The 24,068-nt window shown below is 41.3% G+C and overlaps 1 protein-coding gene across 6 annotated transcripts in view; it reads left to right on the top strand.

The window, feature by feature from the left end:
• Window positions 1-23,354, top strand: part of galnt13 (UDP-N-acetyl-alpha-D-galactosamine:polypeptide N-acetylgalactosaminyltransferase 13) — a 37,232-nt gene extending 13,878 nt beyond the window's left edge. For 4 of the 6 annotated variants that reach the window (XM_061842155.1, XM_061842153.1, XM_061842154.1 and 1 more), the window contains exons 8-13: window positions 14-194; window positions 2,488-2,627; window positions 4,289-4,387; window positions 5,073-5,207; window positions 11,006-11,220; window positions 19,476-19,606. In XM_061842155.1, coding sequence (XP_061698139.1) covers window positions 14-194; window positions 2,488-2,627; window positions 4,289-4,387; window positions 5,073-5,207; window positions 11,006-11,191 — 741 coding nt within the window. In that variant the 3' untranslated portion in view covers window positions 11,192-11,220; window positions 19,476-19,606. Of the gene's footprint in view, window positions 1-13; window positions 195-2,487; window positions 2,628-4,288; window positions 4,388-5,072; window positions 5,208-5,349; window positions 5,380-11,005; window positions 11,221-19,475 lie in introns of all 6 variants that reach the window. The other 2 variants (XM_061842157.1, XM_061842156.1) reach the window with 2 other exon arrangements.
• The last annotated feature ends 714 nt before the right edge of the window (window positions 23,355-24,068 follow it).

Genomic DNA, 24,068 nt, shown 5'->3' with positions numbered 1-24,068 from the left:
TATATCTGTTCAGATCTGGCAGTGTGGCGGTTCCTTGGAGATTGTCACGTGTTCCCATGTTGGCCACGTGTTCCGGAAGGCTACTCCCTACAGCTTCCCCGGAGGAACGGGCCAAGTCATCAACAAGAACAACAGACGGCTGGCAGAAGTCTGGATGGACGATTTCAAAGATTTCTTCTATATCATATCACCAGGTGCAGACCTAAAGAGTCCTGTAAAGTTCAGTTTTGATTGGCACTGTCAGAAAGGTATTAGTTTAATTAATATGTACATTTTTGGGGTTGTAGCTTACAGTGCACAACTGCACTAAATCGTGGTATGCAAGCAGTTCACATTTGTAATTTACACATTAGTAAATTAATAGTAGCAATCAAAAATTTGTTCTGTCTTTGCAAACTCCAAAATTGACAAAAGTATTCTGTTTTAAGTACCGGTTGGGAAATTAACCTGTGCTGCAGTTTTTATAGAGGACTTAATCAGTGTTTTACATAGTTAATATACTCAAACCTTACCGGTTATATCGTATGTAAAGTACAATTGTACAGTTGTCATAAATTTAGATATCCAGTCCGAATTTGTAAATTGTATAAAAATCTTGAAAGAAAATATGAGATTAGGTAAACACATGTATTCTATTTTTAATGGGATTGAAATCAAACTAAGGCAGTTTCATTACAATCATTAAACAAAACATAACAATCAAGAAAAAAATATGATGTGCCTCGGTCAGTTACACCCCCCCCCACAAATATTGTGTTTAATGAGGCAAAATGGGATATTCAATTCTAAAAATATTTGATATCCTGAAACAGGATTAACATGAAGTCAGACAGCTCCAGTAAACGACCACAGTTGGCAACAACGTTTGGGTTTGACAAAGCTCATCCACTTAAAAGTACACACGAACAATCTGACCGTGCAGACTGCGAGAGGCCCCCCCACCTCCCCTCAATCTGTCCACTTGCTAATGTGATTAGCCTCCAGCCAGGCTCTGCCGGAACTCTCCACCTAAATGTTTTAGATATCTGTCGACATTCCAGTGATCATCAGTAAATCGTCCGTCTTTCCAGCGCAAATTGCAAGCTATCTACTTCACCTTTAGCAGGCGGTGTTACAGGTGGGGGTGGTGTGATGGATGAGCGTTTCTGCAAAGTGCGGCCCCTCAATAGCTAACCAGTCCCGCTGGGGAACGATCAGGGAATACTGCGTGTGAGTTTGGGAGCAGCGCCTTGCGATGCTATTAAAAGTGCATCTCCGTCCTGGTCCCTGTGCTCCGCCGGTGATTTCGAAATCAAAGAGGCCATTCATCATGTGCAACGCGATGTTCCGAACAAACGCAAAGAGAAAAAGAAAGGAATTGAGAAGCCGGGGGAGCGGCCTTCATCGCTTTTATCTGAGTTGATTTTCAATTTAATTTGCCCTGATTAAAGTGTGTTGTGTTAATACAGAATGCTCCCTTGTGTGGATAAGCAGCTCAGATAATGGATGGATGTCCTTCAACGATTGACTCCACGAGTGTTCTTTAGCTTTGTTTTGTTATCGCAACAGAGAAGGGTACCGGCGAGCTTTCAAACCTGACCTAATAATCAGGAGTAGAACATGGGTTGGTTTCACCCCCATTCCCTCCCAAAAAACGCATTGACCAAAGTGAGGAGAAAGCAATCTTTTTGTGAAAAGAAAGACTTCAAGACAATCGGTGATCTTGATGGTATTATTTTTGCTTTTTTGACTCCTCAAACTTTAAAACAACAACTAGACATGGAAATGGCCTTAAATTGCAATATAACGATTTATTTACAGATATACAACTCAGAAACCCTCCACGAGCAACGCTGACTCACTGCATGGCTTGACTTGAATGTTGGTGTCATTTTTACATGCCATTCATTATTCACTCTATGAACGTTATGTCATCTTTTCTCATGATAGTGGCACATCTTCTACTTATTTCCATCACACATTTGTTTCAGTTACACATACAGTACATACCCTGTTCTAATGGGAAGTGCCTAAATGTGTCCATCTTTCAATGTGTTGGCCTTTCTCTCCCTCATCTGTTAGTCATTAAACTGATCTGCCTGTGAAACCAGAATTACATAAGTATGCTGATTGAGACCCTCTTCTATGGCCTATCTGTTGGAAAAATGTACTTGATGTACTGTGTTCTGGATTTATATTGGGAGTAATAAATAACAGATATAAACGTCCGTGGCTGTTAATGAGTTGACTCCAGCAATCTCGGTATGACGCCACAAGCTGACAGTATGGCACCGTACACATTTACTTGTTCCCTATGCATTATGTGTCAGTCATTTATCAAAGCTGTAGTTGAAACGAATCAACTCACATTAAATTCTTTCCCATGGGTAAACTGTTTTGGAATTAGAATAACTTGAAAGTCAGCCAACATCGAAACTTTGGAGTGCGTCAACTTGCAGGAGCCGAGAGACGTTTTCACGACTCACAAAGTTTGAATTGTGCCTGCAGGAGTGATGCGAGTGAACTACGGGGACGTCTCTTCCCGCAAAGCCCTCCGCGGGGCCTTGAAGTGCAGACCCTTCTCCTGGTATCTGGAGAACATCTACCCGGACTCCCAGATCCCGAGAAGATATTACTCGCTTGGTGAAGTATGAGCTTTTTTTGTCCACTGATACTACTGATACGATACGATGCCTCGCTGTACCCTGTATCACGTACTTGATTACTTTATTGCTTTGGGACAAATTGCATCTGAGGAGGGCTTAAAGAAACTAGATGAATTCCAACCGTCTTGAGAGTTTGGGTTGTGCTTGTGTAAGAAATAAACAGTGCAGTAGGCAGGTATTGCTCCAAGCGTGTTTACGCAGAAAGGCCGCGTACTGTGAGTGTGTGTTATACGTAAGCCCTGGGAAAAGATGCTGTGTAGACTTATTGCATTCTATATAGAAAACGTGTTTATACATTATACATCTGGAGACCAACTTCATCTTTGTTGGAATCATGTAAAAAAGGCAGTGGTGCCTGCGAAATGTACAGTTAAAGTTTAATGTTCGCGTCAGTGTAATGACTGTCGCATGAGGGTGTCTTTCTCGGCCTGCTGCATGTAGAAGTAACTGTAAAACTAAATGGCAATGTTGGAAAATTGGCCTTTAATCCTACAATGTTCCCGCACTGGTGTCTGTTCAAATTCCGTACCAGAACTGTATTGTTTGTTGTTCTCCCATGGCATAATATGTATACATAAAATCATCCTAACTAGCCAACCATTGGCTATGTTAACACTCATGTTCCATGGGGGGATGGAGGTTTCATGGCACCCAAGGACAAAACGTGATGAATGTGAGACGACGTAGGGACACAGCTTGGGCAAATGCGACAGGCCGGGAATTTTATCGTCAAAAGTCAACTGACAGGGGTGGTGCAAATGAGAAGCCGTAGTTTGCCGTAGTGAAACCGGGTGAACGCATCAAAACTTGACAGTACGGCAAAGCCTGTATCTAAAATCTAAACTTGGAGGAACAGTGTGGCGTTTCAAGTTGTGTGACGTTCTGGAGGCTTTGATGCACATTTTGTCACAGTAGGGTCTATTCAATGGGCTCCAAAGCTGCTCGGTGTTCATATTTAATCCGTAGAATGCCTTGAGAGAAACGCGAGGGAGCCCATCAGAACGTGATGATCGTACGTACTATCGTCTGTGGTAAACGTGGGTCAATACGTAGTGCGCATTTGAGATTCTGGGAATGTGGGAAGCCACTTCCCCCACAGGTTGTCACGGATACCATGACGTACCGTGAGAAAACCGAGCAAGAATTGAATACGGCATGTTTAATACGAAGTTAATGCAGCCTTAGGTCAGTGTTGAAAGGATCTACAATGATTTCCTCACATCATTATCGGGCTCTGTTTTAAACGATGTCATTGGATGAATGCACTTGATGACACTCTACGTGATTTTAGGAACTCTGAAAGTGAATCAAAGTGGAGAAATTTGCCAGGACAGTTTTCACAGGACACAGAAATCATGCGAGTAGCCGGGAAAACATCCATAAAGAAACAACCAATTTTTGGAAAAATCTTCAAGATGCTCAATCTGCTTTAACACTTTCTCCACATTCACCTACTGATCATACAAGATCAAGAGCAACATTGAGTTTTGTTTCTTACTGAAGGGCACTTTGACACAGTCACATCAGCTGAGGGTCGAACCCGCAACCTTCGGGTTGGGAGACGACCCCAGTAACACCGGAGCCTAACCCTTTGTCTCAGTAAAGATTCAACACTCATTTTTGAATGTGTTTGATGTGGACAGATCAGGAATGTTGAGACCAACCAATGTGTAGACAACATGGGACGAAAGGAAAACGAGAAAGTCGGGTTCTTCAACTGCCACGGCATGGGTGGAAACCAGGTGAGGAAAAACTGCAGGCATGAAAAAGTCCACTCAATTTCACAAATGATTCAGCTCCATTCATCCATTTTCTATAGAACGTGTCCTTATTATTCAGGTGAGCTGGAGTATAATTTTGGCAAGCTCACTGCACGTAGCCGATAAACCAACGACCATGTCACACGTCTTAATTTTTGAGGTCGCAACGTAATGATTACTCAGATCACTCATAATTCAATTACAGTCAACCCTTGCAGTTTCACAGCGCTCATTTTTCCCACATGTACTAATATTAGTACAGACACACGTACCACTCTGTGTAAAAATACGTTGGAGCGATGGCATCAAAGAGAGAGGGAGACAAATTCTTGAAACTTTAGGAGCATTTCAGAATTTTAAAAAATCCTAAGAAAATAAGAAAAGTGCAATGTGTCTACAGCTTCAGGTGAACTTTGATTCCCTTTATTGAATGCACCGTAACAAAAAAAACCCACCTAATAACCATTCATAAATGATGGTCACAACTGACATGCAAACTTGCTAACAGTTCGCCGGTGAACAGGCAGCAGCTAGCACGAGCATGCAACAGCCAATTTGATCAGATTTGAGATTTGATCATTTGAGAGCTCTTCATGCAAAAATAACCAAATACATAAAGTACAGAAGTGACAAGGCTGATGCTTTTCCCGGTCGGGTTTGATTTCAGGTGTTCTCATACACGGCGGATAAAGAAATTCGCACAGACGACCTCTGTCTGGACGTGTCCCGCCTCAACGGGCCTGTCGTCATGCTCAAGTGTCACCACATGAAGGGCAATCAGATGTTTCAGTACGATGCCGACGTAAGAAACGAGATCTTTTTCCTGCATTTTCTGGAGGTTTTCCTGGGAATTTGAACACAAGGTGGTGCTGTGTGTCAGTATTTTAGCACACATTTGACCGGAGCTGTTGTTTTCCCATTGTGTGCTCTGTTCTTTCGCCCAGTATGTTGGCAAATGGGAGTATGATTTTGAGGTAAGCAGTAGAATCACTTGAATGATGTTTTCCCGTTCGTGCTAGTTTGTGATTCCTACATAGTGACATATTTGTTCCTCCGCACCGTGTGCAGTGTTGGTGGTGGTTAGATTAAATCATTGTAGACTTGTTCAGCCGTCAGTGCAAGCCTGCGCTCCTTTAGATTAAAGCCGTGGTTGTCGGAGTGCTAGCAGTGAAAAATCTAGATGCGGGGAGGGAGGGGATCTGGGGGAACATGTCAATCTGCGGTGCCCCCCTCCCCCCCTTTCATGCATGCCCCCAGTTTGAAAACCTCTGGATGAAAGAGAAGTGTTTATCCTCATGCATTGCCACATTCTGTGTCAAATCTAAATGTGTCCTGGTGTCCTCGTTCCAGAAATAAATACAACAGGGTAAGGTGTAAATTGAGTATAACTTTTATTTAAGATGTTTTACATGATGGAAAGCTGTAAAAACTATCTTTTCTGTTCATAATATTTGTATAACTTGGTATATAGACCATTTTAAGGCCTCGTAAATTGGAGGACATTGGGTTAAAGTATTTAAGCCTACAAGAATGTATGGACCAAGATATATAGGTGTGCGTGTGTGTGGAGAAGCAATGAAACTACAAACGATTTTTTAGGCACTTGAGACATTTTCCTCAAAAATCACAGCAATTAAAACTTTAAAAATGTGCTGGCTTTTTTTTTGTATGTGTAATTATGGATGGCCAGTATCTCTCAATGTTAAGGACAAAATTTCAAAGTTCTACGACTGTCAGGCCCTTCCTGTGCACTAAATCTTAGTGTAATCCATTAGTTTTTTGTTCATGCAGATATAGATGTATGGCCTTGGCAATGATCATGAACAAGAATACTCATCAAGGTCGATGTGCGTTTTGAATATGAACCAGACACAAGATAAAATTAAATAATACAGTTTGGAATGTCATCAAAAGGTTGTTTAGAGGAGCGCAGAGAAGTGTTTTCCAACAGAAAAAAATCTCCCCCACACACCAGCAAACAGAAATGCCAGAAAAAGTATTTATACTGATGAATATTGATGAGTTTGACACAGTTTACTCACAAATGCACTGTACCACATTTTTCTGGGCACGGTTTGATACAATTGTTATGTGTTTAGTACATAAAGAGAACAACTTTTTTCTCCTCTTGTCTTTTCTGTTTTGGGTATACTTATTGTATACACTTGACAATTTAGTCGTATTAAATACGTAGAAAAATGAAAACTGCGAAATCTAAACAAAATCACGACTTGGCTGTGTCAAAGCTGGATGAACCATGGGGTCAATCGGCCACTCTTTTTCCCTGCACGGCACCCCGCAGGCACGACCAATTGACCAACGCTTAATCCGTCTGATTAAAACGTCGCTGAAATGTCCACGCCACCAAGTGACCAAACCGACTCGAGAAAAGGTGGTGAAAAGGTGCTGAAAATCTTTCCTATCAAATCCTCCCACTGTATGTTTATTTTCTCGTGTTTATCTTAAGTGGCGCCGTAGGTTCGAAAGCTTTTTCGCGAGGCACTTGTTGTTTCACTGGCGTTACCTTTTTTCTGTTTTTTTAACCCTCCCATAGTACTTAACGCAGTAAAAATTGGATCATGACTTATTCTTTTTTATGAATGGTGGATATAGTGTTATTTTACTTTTTGCCATTTAATGGAAGCTGATTTATTCGTTCTGCCTACCACTATCACAAAGACAGATGAACAAATATATCGTAGTGATTAATAGTTATAGTTCTTTTCTGACAAGTTGGGTGAGATTGGATAATTTTCCATGAAGATCTCTCACAACACTCTGACAGGATATCATTGGTGGAGAGAATCCTGCGCTGAATTCTGAACAAATGAGTTCACCATTTGCTCATCACGCTTAAATGTTACTTTGAATTTATCACAGATTGTCTACGGTTGGCATCAATTCTACAGGGAGAGGAGAAGTGGGGGGACACACTACACAAGTTCCACAAGAACTTTGATATTTTGCACGCCGCAGGAGAAGGGACACGAGGGTCCCTCAAGGACTTTGATTGATCAGACCAGACACATGTAGAAGAGCTTTCTCTTTGAAATGGCACAAGGTGGTATTAAATGTTCTTTGGCTCGGAGCATTGAACACTAGAATCCAGGCTCTATTTTTAGAAGAATGATTCCTGGGAGAATGTTGATATTTGTTGCACAATGGGGAGAGGGTAACGTTTTCCATATAAATAAAGACGGACAGACGAGTATGGTTAGAGCGTTTTAGATTGGAGATGGCACAAAACAGTTGTACGAATTTGAATATATTTCTTTGCTTTATCTCGTAGAAAATAAACAGGTTATTTTTATATATACCTAGTTCCAACAAAACCAAAGCTTGATTTAAAAGCCGTTCTTTGGTTTGAACTCCCATACTGTTTTCTGAGAAAATCATTCTTGTTCTGACTTCCTTCCCACGGAAGAACTTACCATGAGACTATTGATATTTCTCGGCCAATCGCATTCCCTGAAGAATATTAAATCAATAAGATAACACATCTGAAGAAATAGATAGATAGATAGATAGATAGATAGATAGATAGATAGATAGATAGATAGATAGATAGATAGATAGATAGATAGATAGATAGATAGATTGTATACATTTCCTGGTTTTAACTTTTTTTTTAAATCAAAGTTAAGAAAATACATTCTGATCTTGGCTTGCTACCACTGGGGCTATATCGGTCTTTTGGACTGTGAAAGTGGGTCGAAGGCGATGCCTTCCTATCGGAAAGCATAATGAGGAGCACCTTGATTGTGAGAAATGCCCTCAGCGTTCACCGCCATGCTGTCACTCAACCACCAGGAGACAGATTACCTTCCAAATCTGGAATATCACGATGGTTCCGTGCCCCCATCTTAAATAACATGCAAGACTAAGTACTGCTAATGTCATCTAAATGGGTCCAGGCCCCAGCAGACACGCTTTCAGCCATGTTCAACACCTATAGCATTTCAGTAAGAGACAAACTTGGAGCGGATGTGTGCAAGGTGGGATATTTCCGATGACTTGAAGGTGACCTGCTTGTAAGCGCAGACCACCCTGAGCTCATTTGGCCAGAGCATGCAAGTAAACAGGGAAGTTTTATTTCTATCCTAGTACTGGAAGTTTCATGATTATAGACTTAGCTAGAAAGTTCATATTTATTCATACAGTGGTGCCTTGAGATACGAGTGACAAGTTTTTCGAGAACCTCGCTGTCATTCGACAGTTTTATGTTTTGCTTTGAGTTGCAGTGAAAGCAGGGAGCAGGCATGGAACACTTAGAAAGATGGAGGCACGCACTGGAAAGGAGAGGAATGAGAATTAGCCGAAGTAAAACAGAATATATGTGCGTGAATGAGAAAAGTGGAGGGGGAAGAGTGAGGCTACAGGGAGAAGAGATAGTGAGGGTGGACGACTTCAAATACTTGGGGTCAACAATACCGACCAATGGGGAATGTGGTAAGGAAGCGAAGAAACGGGTCCAAGCAGGGTGGAACAGCTGGCGGAAGGTGTCTGGTGTTCTATGTGACAGAAGAGTCTCCGCTAGGATGAAGGGCAAAGTTCAGTGAAACAGTGGTGAGGCCAGCCATGATGTACGGATTAGAGACGGTGGCACTGAAGAAACAACAGGGAGCAGAACTGGAGGTAGCAAAAATGAAGATGTTGAGGTTCTCGCTCGGAGTGAGCAGGTTGGATAGGATAAGAAATGAGCTCATTAGAGGGACAGCTAAAGTTGGATGTTTTGGAGACAAGGTTGGAGAGAGCAGACTTCGATGGTTTGGGCATATCCAGAGGCGAGAGAGTGAGTATATTGGTAGAAGGGTGCTGGGGATGGAGCTGCAAGGCAAAAGAGCGAGAGGAAGACCAAAGCAAAGGTTGATGGATGTTGTGTGAGAAGACATGAGGACATTGGGTGTTAGAGAGGAAGATGCACGAGATAGGCTTAGATGGAAAAAGATGATGCGCTATGGCAATACCTAACAGGATAAGCCGAAAGGAAAAGAAGAATAAGAAGAAGAAACTTTGACTTGCAAGCAAAATTTGAGATACAAGTGTTGTATGCGTGGTGGCTGTGAACTCAATTCAACACCCTTGGCAGCAACTCAACAATTCTTAGGAAAAAGTGACTTTATTGTCGTTGTCAATCCATACCACACTTCATCACCAGGTTGCAAAATTCTGTTTGCCTATTGTGCAGATCCGTTATTTGGTGATTGTGCCCGAAAGATGAGCTTTCTCATGATTAGCTTTCCAATAGTCTTTAAAATATGGTCACGCCGCATTTATGTTCTGGTGGAGTGGAATTTTTTAGTCCTATCCAGTATGGTAGTCTTGCTAATTTGAAGCATTTCTCTAGTTTCTCAAGTTCTTTTTATTTATTTATCAAAGACAGTGAAATTATTCATCCATGGGAGCCTGTTATTCATGGTCAAAATGATTGTATTAAAAATATTCGAAAGGGAGTATGTTTTTCTCCAACTAAGTAAAGCATGGACATTAGTGGTATGCAAAAATAATACCAAAAATGAATAGCGATTCATCACATCTTCTCAAGTATCGCACCTCGCACTCGACCGAGCAACAATAAAATGATGACAAAACCAAGCAACAATAGCATGAGGCCAGCGCCTCCAACTTTTAAATTTGATGTCTGGAATCATTTTGGATTGCTGCTGAAATCCAGAACACATCAACTACACAAAACTAAGGTCTTTGGTTAGCCTTGCCAGGTAGAATTAAAGTGCAGCATGAGGACGGCAAACCACATATTCCTACTTTCTAATGAATCCAAATCAAAGCATTTAAATACATTTTCAATCGGATCAATTTACAGGGAATCAAAATGGACTTGAACTGCAACTTACATAGCTAGCTGAAAGTCAATCGAATCACGAGGTTCTTCTTCAATCCTCTGCTCTAAGTGGCAACATTTCGAGTCCTCAGGAGAGAACACACACGAGCCTTTTGGTCTCCAAGCAGACAAGAGGAGTTGATGACCTGGGCAGTGTAAATGTCACGAAACCCTTGTTCCGTCTCTTTCTTTAACATCAAGTGCTTTCCCAGAAAACCAAGTAAGGAGACATTAAAAGACAATTTCCCTAGTGCTGCTGGTGAATATGAAGGCGTCGCCCCTTCCCTTGAGGAGTGTGCCTTCCAAAGATTATTTACAGCAGGCTCTCATCCAGCAGTTCAGCACATAGAATCATTTTGAAATTGCATTTCATTACACACCCATCCTTCCAATCAACCCCTGTAGAGAGTAGATTTGCATAAATAACACATTAACGTCCAACGAATGTGACATTTGTGTTCTTTGCCTAGGAAGCTGCAAAAACATTTTTAAAAATATATTAGAATTGTTGGTCCATTGGCGATGTTTGATGGTGATTTGTATGTTTTTACATTCTATATGTAAAGAAAGCTTGATTGCTTTATTCATGAGGCTATTTGTGTTTTCACCAACACTGACACTAAAAGCTTCTTCCTAATGGTAAGATTCTCCGTAGTTTAACTTGATGAGTTTAAATTATGCCTGAGACTGAGCACAAAAGAAGAAAACTATTTCCTAACGATACCACTGTGACTTCCTTTTCCTTTTGCTCGCCGCAGAAGCACACCTTTCTCCACATTATCACCCAGTCATGTCTGACCATCAGCCGCCTCGAGGACGGCACCTACGGCCCCACTGTGGAGTACTGTAACAACAGTCCCCTTCAGGCCTGGATCCTGCACAACTACACGCGGGTGGAGGTCGCTAGGCGCCTCTACTTCAGCCCCACTGATTATTTTCTTTAGGCTTCAGCCTGGTCTGGAGGTGTTTAGAGGTGAGCACCGTTTATAGATATAAAACTCGTAGGAGTAGAAGCAGTAGTTGTTTGTATTTGTAGTTAGAGTACAATGCTTGTTGGGGTTAGCGACCTACAGTGGACACTCAAACACAATTGGGCTTCAGTGCCTTGCTGAATGGCACCTCAACAGTCGCCAGGATGCAGATTAGTTTTTAAGGAACTATTAAGCGTGTAGTAAATTGGACGACTTGATGAGTTGACTAGTTGACGAGTAAGCATGGACCAGTATCAGTTTCTGATGGTATGGTAAACTTGATCAAAAATATTGCAGTTTCATGGTATCACTGGATCGTAGTTAAACAAGTAAATGTAAAATGTATTATCTGAACACTTATGGGTAAATAAATTAGTGTACAAATTGGTACATTAGTAAAGATAAAATCAAAATAAATGGAATAATCGGATTTTGTCAGTGTATTTTCAATTGAAGTCACCACACCAATCAAATTCAGAGAGTGCACTGTAGTTTGTGTGATTTGCGCTCATGTTGGTCTTTGTAGTGGGAACAGATCAATGGACATCGTGTACTGGTGAGGTTGATGGCTTTACGAAGCGATAAGTGGTTTTTACCGATGACCTTTCAGGGAGAAGCCCTGTAAACAGGGAAAGGGGCACATCAGCGATGACCGATAGTATCCATAAGCCTTTGTTGGTTTTCACGCTAAATTAGATCTCATTTGACATTTGTTTTCCATGACAAATATTTAATGTTGAAAATTCACTTGGTGTCGACTGGACTGCCGGCGAGCGGGCGACGCCTGTGATGGTGGAGGGCACGTTTATTTTTAGCTCATTATTGTTTGTGTGTGAGGCTGATTGAAAGGGGGCTGACCATTGTTTACAAGTTCTTTTGAAGTGATCCTTCATTTTCAACCATGCCTTTTGTGGAGCTGGCCCTTCAGGCCTCTCAGCTACTGGCCCGCAGCAGCTGTGCACACTGTGCGCCACGCACATGTTATAAAAACCCACGAATCCCAATTATCAGGAGCATTCTGCCCGCTCATTTGCATGGAAGCCTTTGTCTGTTTGTGTCTTTCCAGCCAGGTGTCTATCCAGCTGTGTCTACCCCCCACTGTGTTACCGGGAGTGTGAATGGTGTTTTGTTGCGCCGTTAAAAGGGGGAAAAAAATCCCCCAAAAAACGATGGAAATAGCAATTTCACTGGCTACGTTTTTGTGTCCAGGTTGGGTAAATTGGGTAAGGATCTCCCACAGCTGCTAGTGTGTGTTGGGAATGCAGTCGTCAAGTGACCTGCTGTTTGATGGCCTGAATTGCTTTTCATTCTTGCTTCTTTGTACCATAGCCGGAGCGAGAGCTTGTACACACAGGAGAGCCGCGCCATTTAGAACAAATAAGTCTGTCGGCCATCACCGCGGAGAGACAAAGGGAACTGGTTTCGTTATTCCCCCTCAAAGCAGCGGACCTCTTCTGAAAGTCAACACAAGGCACACGTCACACACGGAAAGCTTTTTCAGCGGGTCTTGTGAGCTGCCGGGCGATGGAGGATAATGTTCCTCAGCTGGGGCTTATGATCAGAACCTGTCCTCATTTAATTAAACCAGTCTCAGCTGCACACACATTCAGCCGCTTGCGCCAAAGACACTGCTTGGTTCGCCGGGAGGCTGAGGTGAGAGTTTCCTTGCCCAAGACGGGACATGAAATAATTATGAGCAAAGACAGGACTCTCGTATTTTTCTTTTAAACCTAGAATGATTTTTTTTCTCCCATAGGCTCCGCTGCAATATTCCAGAGCCATTTCCATTTCGAGGAAATGACTCTCATTATTAGAGAAAATCCTTCAAAAGAGCATAAAAAAAAAAATCACATTCTGGAAGCAGTGTCACCGCAACTGTTCCGTGACCACACTTCTAACTAATCCCAAATCATCATTTCCGATTGAAATGAATGCCAATGGAACTTGTCTGTTCCAGGCTCCGAAAAGACCCAACAAAAACTTGAGAAATGTATCCCCCCCACACCAAAAAAAGAAAAATCATTGACATCTGCTGCCTCATCTCTGTCAGAGCACTGATTCCAAAAAGCGTCACTCGCCACAATGTAGAGACACCAACAATCACAAACACCATTTTTTGAACTTAAGCAGACCTATGAGTTGTACTAAGTGCTATTCTCCCTTTTAGTTTTGGAGCGGGGAGGGGGTCATGTTGTACAACACCAGCTCTCTTTGTTCTTTGCTTTGAACAAAGATGCAGGAAAAGCTCTTCTGTACTGCCAGCTTCATGATGTGTGTGCAGTTCTTTGTATCTCGGCAGAGGAGATGAGGCTCTTGTGTTTTATGACCCAAGTGCAAACATAGTTTGAGTGTCTGTGTGTGCGCATTAGTTTAGAACATCTTCCTACAGCTGAAGCACAATCTCGCGTTCGTAAAGAACCTAAATGCCAGTTTGATCATGTTAATGCCACATCTTCACATCTGCAGAAAGAATAAGGATCAACTTTATTGGCCAATTATGTTAAACACACAAGGTGTGCAGTCCCACAGTAGTATGCCCTTTGTAGGATATTTACACCAGTGTGCACATCGTAAAAAGTCAATATAACTCAAGATTTAAAATGAAAAAAGTGCATTAATGCAAAAATGAGAAACTCACAGTGACGGGCAAATAGTGTGCGGTCTGTCTTCCACCGAGCATTTTTGCCCAAATTGTTTTCCTGAGCAGAGGCACTGCTTGTGATTCTGTCAAGTGAAATTACTCTGCTGAGGACCGAAATTGTGAATTACGAATTCACTTAAATGCTCTGCTCAGCTTATTCGTGGGTCCCTGAGCTCAAGACAACGTGAGGAACATTCTCATGCTGCGCTTAAGTTTGACTCATCACATCAGCTCTGTTTTTCTTGTCTGGACGTTTTAAAAGCACTTATTCCCTCCTCTGGCTCCTCCGGTGCGTGTGAGAGAAATACAGCAAAAAGGGGAGGCTGGATAAGGAGGACCAAGGCCATTCTTTTGTATGCATGAGCTTGTGAAGATGTGGCATTTGAGCTCAAAAGAGTTTGAGGTTAAATTCCCTTAATAAACAACAAGCGCCTTGTTAACTGATTCAATGGTGGCTATTTTCAAAACAGAGATGCCCGTACTGGAAGCCCTATTAGACCCTCGAGTAGACCAGAAAAATAAGTTTGTTTCTACCTTTTTCTTTTCTTTAGTTATCAACAAAAGAACAAGGGTCGGTTTCAATAGTTTCTCACCAAAATGCGTTAAAAATGAGGTTTTCTGAAGATGATAACGCACAACAACAAAACGTATGCAGTCCTAACTGATGCTAATATTTATTGCTTTTGTGACACCTTCAAAATAGCACGATTGAGAGGGCTTTTGATGCTAAATAACTGATCACAGACTTGGGGGGGTTCTTTCAGCTTGTCCCTTTCAGGGTCGCCATAGTGTGTCATCTCAGATGAACACACATATATGTTTGGCACAATTTTTACTTCCTGAGGCTACCCTTCTCAGGGAGTGGAGGCCCCAGTGGGATACAAACCCACAACCCCTGGTTTACCAAACCAGTGCTCCAACCACTGAGCTACAGACTACAGATCACTAAAACGCCATAAGCAATGTTGTCTAATCGCATGGCTCGAGTGTGGCCTTTTTACATGCCGTTCACGCCATTGTATCTTAATTTCACACGACAGTACACAATCTACTGTGACATATGTTGCGTTTATACCTTACATATACTGCACAAACTCTGCTCACATGTCAGATGCCTAAACTTGTCAGACTTCCAATGTGTTGGCCTTTCTCTTCCTAGAGGTGACAAGTCGAGACTCACCGGCTAATCTTTATCTGCGCTGACCCCAAATCCAAAGTGATGAAACGGCACTGTCCGTTTGTCATCGCAGTGGTTTACAAACCTGAATTGCGCACACAAGCTGGGCGACACCCCTTCGACGTCCACCCCTTGAAAAAAAATGTTCTTGGATTTACAGTGTTTGTCAGTGGCGGTAAGCGGTTGGATTCCAGTCAACGGATACAGACATCCTTGGCAATGAATGAGTTCCAAATATTTGTGATTTTAACCTTACTTTGTATTGGTCTGATTCTGGTCTTTGTGTTCGTCCCATCTGCCTGCCAACTTCTGAGCATAGCTCTGTTGGGTTTGTCAAATACTAACTAAAAAAGATTGTCTTTCATTTTTTTTACTGGGCAGGAAACCTAAAATGATCTTCTCAATTAGTTGACTCGCCAAAGCCTTTCCTGGTGTATCATTGGCAGTGATCATACCATTGCAACTCGTACAGTTCCTTCATCCCTCCATTTTCTAACATTCATTTTGTTCAGTGCCAATAATGACAAAGAACACAACAGACATTTGTGTATTACAATAAACATCATTCAAAAAGCTATTTGTAAACGCAATAAAATAGCTGCTTGCACTTTAGACTCAATAAAGACCCAGTGGAAAGGTTTTCCACAAATAGTACAGTAGGATTCCGGGTATGGATTTTACTCTCTGGTAGAAAGAGGGCTTCATTTAAAGAGAAAACTCATTAAGTATTAACGATAACGTCTCTGCGAGTGAGAGCTTAATTTCTGCGTGTACCTGCTGTGTTCGATTGGAAGTTACTGCCCTCTTAACTTTTTTTTATTTTTATTTTTTACCCAAGCAGAACATCCTGCTCTCCTGTAGATTCTGTTTATTCTGTCTACGGAGCATAACGATCTGGCCTGGCCTAATAGTTGAATGAATAATTTTAAGTTTGAAGATTGAACTTGTGTACTTCAGTTGAGGTGGCAGTGTGTCGAAATTAAATACTTGCATTTACCGGTAGTTCTCCTTGTAGTGGACTGAATGGGTGGCAACAATGGGGAAATGAAATGCCAGTATGATCCAGTTCATTTTTGGACTGGTGAACTGAGTTGACAATTTCTATGAACTGAACTAGTTAATTTTTGGAATGGTGAACAAAAGAAATTTTTCAACATGGCGTCTATCCTAAGATCGCACATCTCCTCCGTAAGGTGCTCCATAGTACTGTTTATGTTTTTGTTTTTTGTTCATTTTTGGACTCACATACCCAATGGAAGACTTTCTAACCATAAGGAGTCTACTCCCTCCTTTTTTTCAACAACTTTTGCAAATCCACTGAGTCCCCCCCCCCCTTACTCACTAGAAGATCGACTGCGGTTTAGTCTGACTTTCACAAAGTTTGATTCAACCACAAACTCCCCAAATACAGGCTGACCAGGAAAAATAGCTCTTTGGAGCACTGATGTACTTCAGTACACAACGCATACCGTGCCATTCCCTGTGCATCCAACCACTGCTTAATCTACTTAAAACGCCCATACAGGCAAGTACTCAAATGCATGTAGCCTTTGGTAAAGTCAGTGAAAAAGTGGAAAAATGGAGCAAAATTAGAACTTCAAAGTTGTTTTGACTGAAGTGGTGGAAAATTCAGCTGGCAGCCTGGACGACTATACAGATGCTGTTAAATCATATATCATTTTCTGTGAACCGGTGTACCAACAAACACACACTAAATAACAACAAGCCGTGGTTCACTGCCAAACTTAAAGGTCCACTGTCATGAAATGCTTGATTTTGATGTTATTAATGAAAAAAATGGCAGCCGGTATGGACCCATCCGTTTTTTTTCACCACAAAACATGATTTTGAAGTATATGGCTTTTTTGTAACTCCCGCCATGAAACCCTCTCGAGGGATTTGTTTTTGAGAAGAAGCAGGAAATGACGTATAGGGCAGTAGTGCACTCAAGTGGTCTCGTCTGTTTATACTAGTTTTACCTGCTGGAAGGTAGCTCGTTGTTCCTTTGTGTTAGTCAAAATGCCGGCTCGTTGTATTGCTGGATATTGCTCGAACTCTCAGGAGGATGGATTCACTCTTAATACTTTTCCAAAAGACCCGGTTCGTCGTGAAAAATGGATTCCACAGGTGCAAAGGACAAGAGCTACGTGGGCTCCAAATGACAGGTAGTTGTGTATACAGCTACTCAAAAAAAAAACAATAGTTGGGGGGGGGGGGATAATGCGTAAATCAGGGGTGCTAAATGTGTCGATGTGCCACCCCAGCCGAAGCCGTGATTGGCGGACATGGCGCTGCCGGACTGGCTCATCTCCACCGCATGGAGGTGGATCGGACGGGGAGGCGGTTTGGCCGCAGCGTCGTCGTCGTCGCTCACAAGCGGCATTGTTTTTATCACTGCCGCGCGGAGGTGGCTTGGGCGGGGAGGTGGTTTGGCTGCATGCGATTTGGCGGTGATTCGCATATCATCTAAACATGACTCGAAACGATAGGGTAATATTGACCCGGCACTTCATTCTGTTGTGAGATGTTCTCTTCTTCGAAAAGAGCTTCCGTGTCAGAAGGGGTGTGTTCATCTCCCATAGTAGGTGGCACATCGTGTTTTCAACGGCGAATGTCCCAGTGTGACATCACGGACAGAAGATGCAGCCAATATGGCGACCACTTGGATGTCGAAAGAGACTTCCGCAACTTTGCGCATGAATGACGCGCTCTTCGCTCATTTTTATTTTTTCGTATAGACATTGAAGTGAATAATGTTATATGTATTTTTCATTACAATATCTATTTTAGAATGTTTATAGGGATGACAGTTGACCTTTCAGTAACTTTGCCAGGCTAAATAGGTATGGTGCTGGGTATAGGGCCGTGTACAGCTGCACTAATAAGACCAAAGAAATCAACATTGCAAAGAGGAATAATGCAGCAAAGCTGGAAAAACAATTTAGCACTGAGTGAAATAAAGATCCATTATTGCCAGATTACTGGGAACTCTTTTTGCTCCGTGACTGTTACCGTCTTTTGCCGTCATGTATGTTGTACTAGAGTGGCTACAACCACCAGAGAAAAATTCCTTGTATTTCCAACACACTTTGCGAATGAAGATGATTCAGATTCTGAACTTTCAACTAGTTTCCACAGAACAGCAACTTGTCCAACATTAATCATGTGTTATTTCACATCATAATATATAGATCAGGTATAGAAAAAATAAATAAATAAATAAATAAATAATAAATAAACAAACAAACAAATAGATGCAACATGTTGATTAGATAGATAGATAGATAGATAGATAGATAGATAGATAGATAGATAGATAGATAGATAGATAGATAGATAGATAGATAGATAGATAGATAGATAGATAGATAGATAGATAGATAGATAGATAGATAGATAGATAGATAGATAGATAGACAAATAAATAAATAAATGCAATGTCATTCATCTTAACCACCATTGTCCTTAGCATTGCCATTTGTGTTGTGATGTATACAGTCACCATAAAAGGTATTAATTTTATACCATGATCATTTTTAGCCCATATCACCCAACCCTACTGCCCATGTCACCATATGCATTACTGTTTCTCAAGTATCACACAGAAAGAGTGTGCTGGCTTGATCATTTAAAAAGGGGGTTCAATGTACATGCCACGGACTTGTCGTCACTGCCTCCAGCCTCTGATTTAAAAGGAATCTTCCCTCTGGACCAGCAACTGGTTTTTAGTTTGGCACTAGTTTTGAGATGTCCAAGTGGGAGCTTTTGCTGTTATAAAAGAACCAGTGCTAATCTTGGCTCTTGCTCTAAAGCAGTACTGGCACCAGCTCAATGGGACAGTGCTATTTACTGTGCTCATTTTTTTTTTCATTTTGTGCTATTTACTTCACTGTTTGTGCTGTTTGTACAGAAGAGCAACCACAAAAATGCTTGCTTGATCTATCTTGAATTGAGTAGGTATTTAGAAATATATATACATATTTTTAAAAATATATATTTTCTGATTCCTCAACTACTAGTCCAAGATTAGCATTTGCAAATTTGTCGAATTTTGGATTTTGGGGGGAACCTATCTTCTATTATATGCAGGTGTTCTTGCCCATTTCTTTTTTTTTTTTGTGGACAGGGGACTCAAGCCAAAGTTCAAATATTGCTTTGGTGCCATCTTGGGGCCAAGGAACTATGTTGAAGTCAGGGGAGGAGCTTCATTTAGTCAGGTCACGGCCTTGTCTTCTACAAAGAAAGGGATTTGTGCTTGTGGCTTCTGTAGGCAATTGTCAATTACTTGAAGATTTTCGCTATTCTCTGTCCCTAACACGCTAGTCTGGCCTTCACCCAAAATCAGCCAGGATAGGCTCCAGCTTTCCTGCAAACAGATAAGCGGTTAAAAATCCATGAATGAATGAATGAATGACACGGCTGTTTCATTCTCTTTCCAGAGACTCACCTTGCTGCATGTGAACAGCAACCAGTGCTTGGACATGCTGTTGGAGGAGGACAAGATGGTCCCCACCTTGCGGGACTGCAACGGAAGCCGTTCCCAGCAATGGCTGCTCCGCAACATGACCCTGAGTCTCTGATTCCTCTGCCATTGTGTCGTCATATCACTCAGTCCCGATTCTTCACGCCTTCATCAGGTGGCGCCAGCCTTACTCCTCTTTTGCTAATTGCCTCCGTCATCATATATAGAGGACCCTGTAGCACCTGGTCACCTTGCACTTTGGAGGATTTTCCTTTTACAGGTTCAAGAGACGCTGCCCTTCAAGCTACATAACAAGCCGCAGAACAGGCAATTAAATCTGCTGCTAGTTGTACAAACACTGCTAGAAAAACCTCTGCTTAGCTGCTAGACATTGAAAAAAGGAGGATCTGTGTTTCAGTGTGCAAGACTTTGAGTTCGCTGGTACGATCCTTTCAACAACATAATCCTTGTTGATGTACTGTAACAGTAAATCATCCTTCTTTCATATCAGTTATTTGCATCAAAATGAAACTGTTAATTGTCCAGGGACCATTTTCCAAAAAAAAAAAAAAATCTGCTAATGCCATATGAGCTTATATTTTATATCTTTTTTTGATGTGCAAATATACGTACATATATTAACTTAAAATTGTTAGGGTGTGAAGGTTTGTAAAATGTTGGACTGCAAAGAAGTAACCGAGCCTTGTTGTAATAAACCAACAGTCTCTATTTGGGAGGCGCTGATACCACCTTTTCAGAGTACAAGTACTTACAGTCCAGTACTGGCTGTTACCAAGTACCGATACTTAATAATCTCATAAGATTTTGCGATTGTGATGAAAAATGATTTTTTTTTAACATTGCATAGGTTTCACTCAAACATTTAATATCACTTTTCAGAGTAACATTTTGTCATTACTGACATTTTAATATCCAAATGTATTTTTACTTTTAGTCTTAGCCACAGATTTCCATTTGTAGTTCTTAACTAAAACTGGCAGGAAAACTGAAATGATAAATTTTTACACCTTTGGTTATGTTTTGTTATTTTGGACTATGTTTTCAAAAGGTTTTAATGAAGCATGTTCTGTACAGTATTAGTTATAGAATTGCCAGAGTTATTCAAATAATGTTGAAGCGACCAAAGGATCCGTAATTGATTTAATGAGCCATTCATAGTTTCACTGTCCAGGACGTTGTGTCGTTACATTTGCATGCCTTAATCTTTGAGGTTATATGGATATGTTACAGGTAAAATCAACAATGATAATTTGCAAGCGGCTAAAATTGTCACCATCCAAGTTCACCTTGAGTTGTCTCAACATGGCTTACATTGCTCCAACATGAAGGCTGGTGAATGTTTGTGGTGTTGAAGTATCATTTCTACAATATTGGCAGATGTAATAATACTGCTATTGGTGTATCCCAAGGGTCTAAAACAAAAAACTAAAGAAGAGGGTGGAAACGGCCCAAAATTCACAGGAGAAATAGGGTGAAAACCTGTCCCATCAGCTATTGTAAAGAAACAAAAAGACAATCTTGGTAACTGATTGGGAGCTGATTATTAATAACTTCCAGGTGCGTGCCTCTTTGTTCTTAAAGGGAAAAAGGAGAAACAAAAAGGTGAAAAAGGAGAAACAAAAAAGAAAAGTCAACTGACTCAGACAGAACTTTAGGGAAAATGATGTCTCTGGTTGAGTATTTCCCATGGCAACGGTTGAGTGACATTTAAAAGTGGTGTTGCTAGGAGATGCACTGTAAACATTGTGGAACATATTGTAGAAAGGTGTTTTATGAGCACACCGAAGCACAACTCTCATCAAAAAGTCAGTAGTCTATCAGCTGTCCTTAAGCAACCTTGAACATTTTTCAACAGTCGTGTTGATTCCTGCTATTCGAATACCTGTGTGCTTTTAATTATAGCGAGACGTCTACTTACGAACGTCTCTTGTAACGAACAATTCAGGTTACGAAAGCCTCCTCAGAAAAATATTATCTCTAGTTATGAAGGAAAATTCAGGACACGAAAGGAATGAATAGGCGCTACATTCGGAAGACCCAAATTCCACGGAACGTAAACATCCTGTATCTTCTTTTGTGTGGCGCAATAGAACTTTTCTCCCATTGGCTATTGCCATAGCATCTTCCTGGCATCCCATTGGGTAGGAGGGACGTCAATCTTGAGCTATGATGCTTGTCGCTTCCCTTGGACACTAGACTGTCCCCAAATCACGCTAGCGCTGTCACGAGCTAGCACACATTAGAAAAGTACAACTTTTTCATTTGTGTCTTTTGCAAGTTCATTCATCTTTCTTCACGATGGGCGCCAAGAAACTTTAGTGGAACTAAATTGTGTGTGTGCATACATTTGTACGTATGTTTACTCTCTGCTGTCAAAGTTTGTCGTCCTCCCTTCCCAATGATGCCTTTTGCTTATCACTCACCCTTCTTTTCATATGGTCACCCAACACAAAGGTAAATGAACATAATTTTTTTATTATTATTTACATTATGTACTTTAAATCCTTATGGGGCAGCTTGGAACAGATTAGGCTATTTACATGTAAAAAGTGCTTCTACTTACTACTACTTAGGAAACGTCACGTTATGAAACGACTTCCAGAACAAATTAATTGCTTAAGTAGGGGTACCGCTGTTTTTTGAGGGTCTGTTGAAACAGTTGTATTATTGTATCCCCCCCTGGAGATAGACACAATACAAAGCATGTCAGTTTGAAAACTGATGAATACAGATTCACATTATGCATGGAAAAAAAAAATCTAAAGTGCTTATATATGACCTTTTTAGAGATTGGAAGACTTCAACAACATAAAAAAAGAAAACATTTCAAGTGTCCATTATAATTTTCAGACAAAGACAAAAGGAATTGCCATATTTAATCATAGAGTGGCCTCAACTCTGCTAATTATGGTGTATGTCCCAAAATAAATCCCGTTCTTTTCCCCCTCAGGATATTAAAAATGGTGTAAACTGTAATTACCACGTTCATAGGCACTATTATTCTCACACGGACATGAAAGACTTAACTACTCCTTTTCCCTTTGCTGCAAACCAAAATGGCAGCAAAGCACAGGAACTCTGCCCGATTAATTCAATTGCAATTTCTGGACTCGACCTCCCTCTTGAGACCTTGCATCACGTCAAAATCGGTACTACGGCACTGAAGATTTTAGATGAAGAATTACCATTACATATGTGAATGAAACTCAGTCAGTACAGCTTTTACTGTAAAAAAAATAAATAATTGAATTGAAATTTAGAACGAATTCCAACATATTTTCAGATCGGGCAATAATCGTAAAATGAATAGTAATCGTACCTGTGAATGTGCCTTTTTGCAATATTTCTTTATTCTTTTGGTAAATTCCATTAGAACCAATTAGTATTACAGTATTTGTTTCACAAAACAAAGATCTAATGAACGAATGCTGCTTAAAGACTGCATCCCTGCTAAGTGCCTGTTTGGCATTCAGACCAAGGCTCCCATTCATTGTTTGCTTTGTTTTTTTTTTTTAAATTTGGTTCAATGCATGATGTTATAATTGGGATGTATTTTTTCAGTGTACTGGTCCCTAAATGATGTTTCCTGTTTGTACAGTCTTCTTTTTTTTTTAGATAAAAATAAAAAGATGATTTAAAAAAAAAAATTTTTAAGTGTCAAGGAAAGGATCCTCTGTCCTTCCACAAAGATTGTGCTTGTACAGCTACAAAAGCAGTGGAATACCAATAATTGGTGTCTACTTCAAGTACCACTTACTGTACCTTTTGGTGACAGGATGCACTGCCTCCTACCCTCTTGGCTAACAAGACAGATTAAACACTGCAGTATTTTCAATTTTGCTTCCATCTATTATGTCATCTGGCCTTTGATTTAGCAGGTCCACAAACTGTCTGACTCCAAAGATAATGTATGTCAAACTTTCTTTCTATTAAGCACAGCGTTGGTAAGATTTTGAAAACGCCAAGCTTTCGAGTACTAGTGCGGGTGCAATTTAGTAAGAGAAGCTCACAGTCAACTGAGGACTTGGTGCTTTGCTTTCTTTATGAATTCCATCTGGTGCAATGTGGGCTTGCTGGAAGTTGAGGGTGTCACGTCCCATCGGAACGAGAGGTAGGACCCAAATGCAGGAACTCGGAAGACGCAAGGTAGTTCAAGAAGAGACACGTTTATTGTATGCCGAGGTCGGGGATCGAGCAGGCAGTCCGGTGCGGCAGCGGTAGTTGTGACGTCGGGCGAAAACAACAGATGAGCGGACAGGCAGGAGTCGGTACACGGGGAAACAATCAACGCAGGCAGGAGTGTCAAGGAGTCAGGCTTACAGGGTTGGTCGGAGAACGGACGAAGGTCGGTACACACAGGTTCAGTCAGGAATACGAGGGTGCTGGAACGGGACATAAAGCTCAACGAACTGGCGGAGGACCAGTCGTCACCGGGTCCTATATATACGGGGGATGATCAGGCCGCATGAGGCACAGGTGTGTGCCTCCCAATTAGCCCAGCCGCACAGGTCGTGCTGAAGCGGCAGGATCATGACAGTACCCCCCCCCC

The sequence above is a fragment of the Syngnathoides biaculeatus genome, chromosome 14 (genome assembly GCF_019802595.1).
Source record: "Syngnathoides biaculeatus isolate LvHL_M chromosome 14, ASM1980259v1, whole genome shotgun sequence".
In the NCBI taxonomy this organism is placed as follows: domain Eukaryota; kingdom Metazoa; phylum Chordata; class Actinopteri; order Syngnathiformes; family Syngnathidae; genus Syngnathoides; species Syngnathoides biaculeatus.
This window is presented reverse-complemented; position numbering and strand designations above follow the sequence as displayed.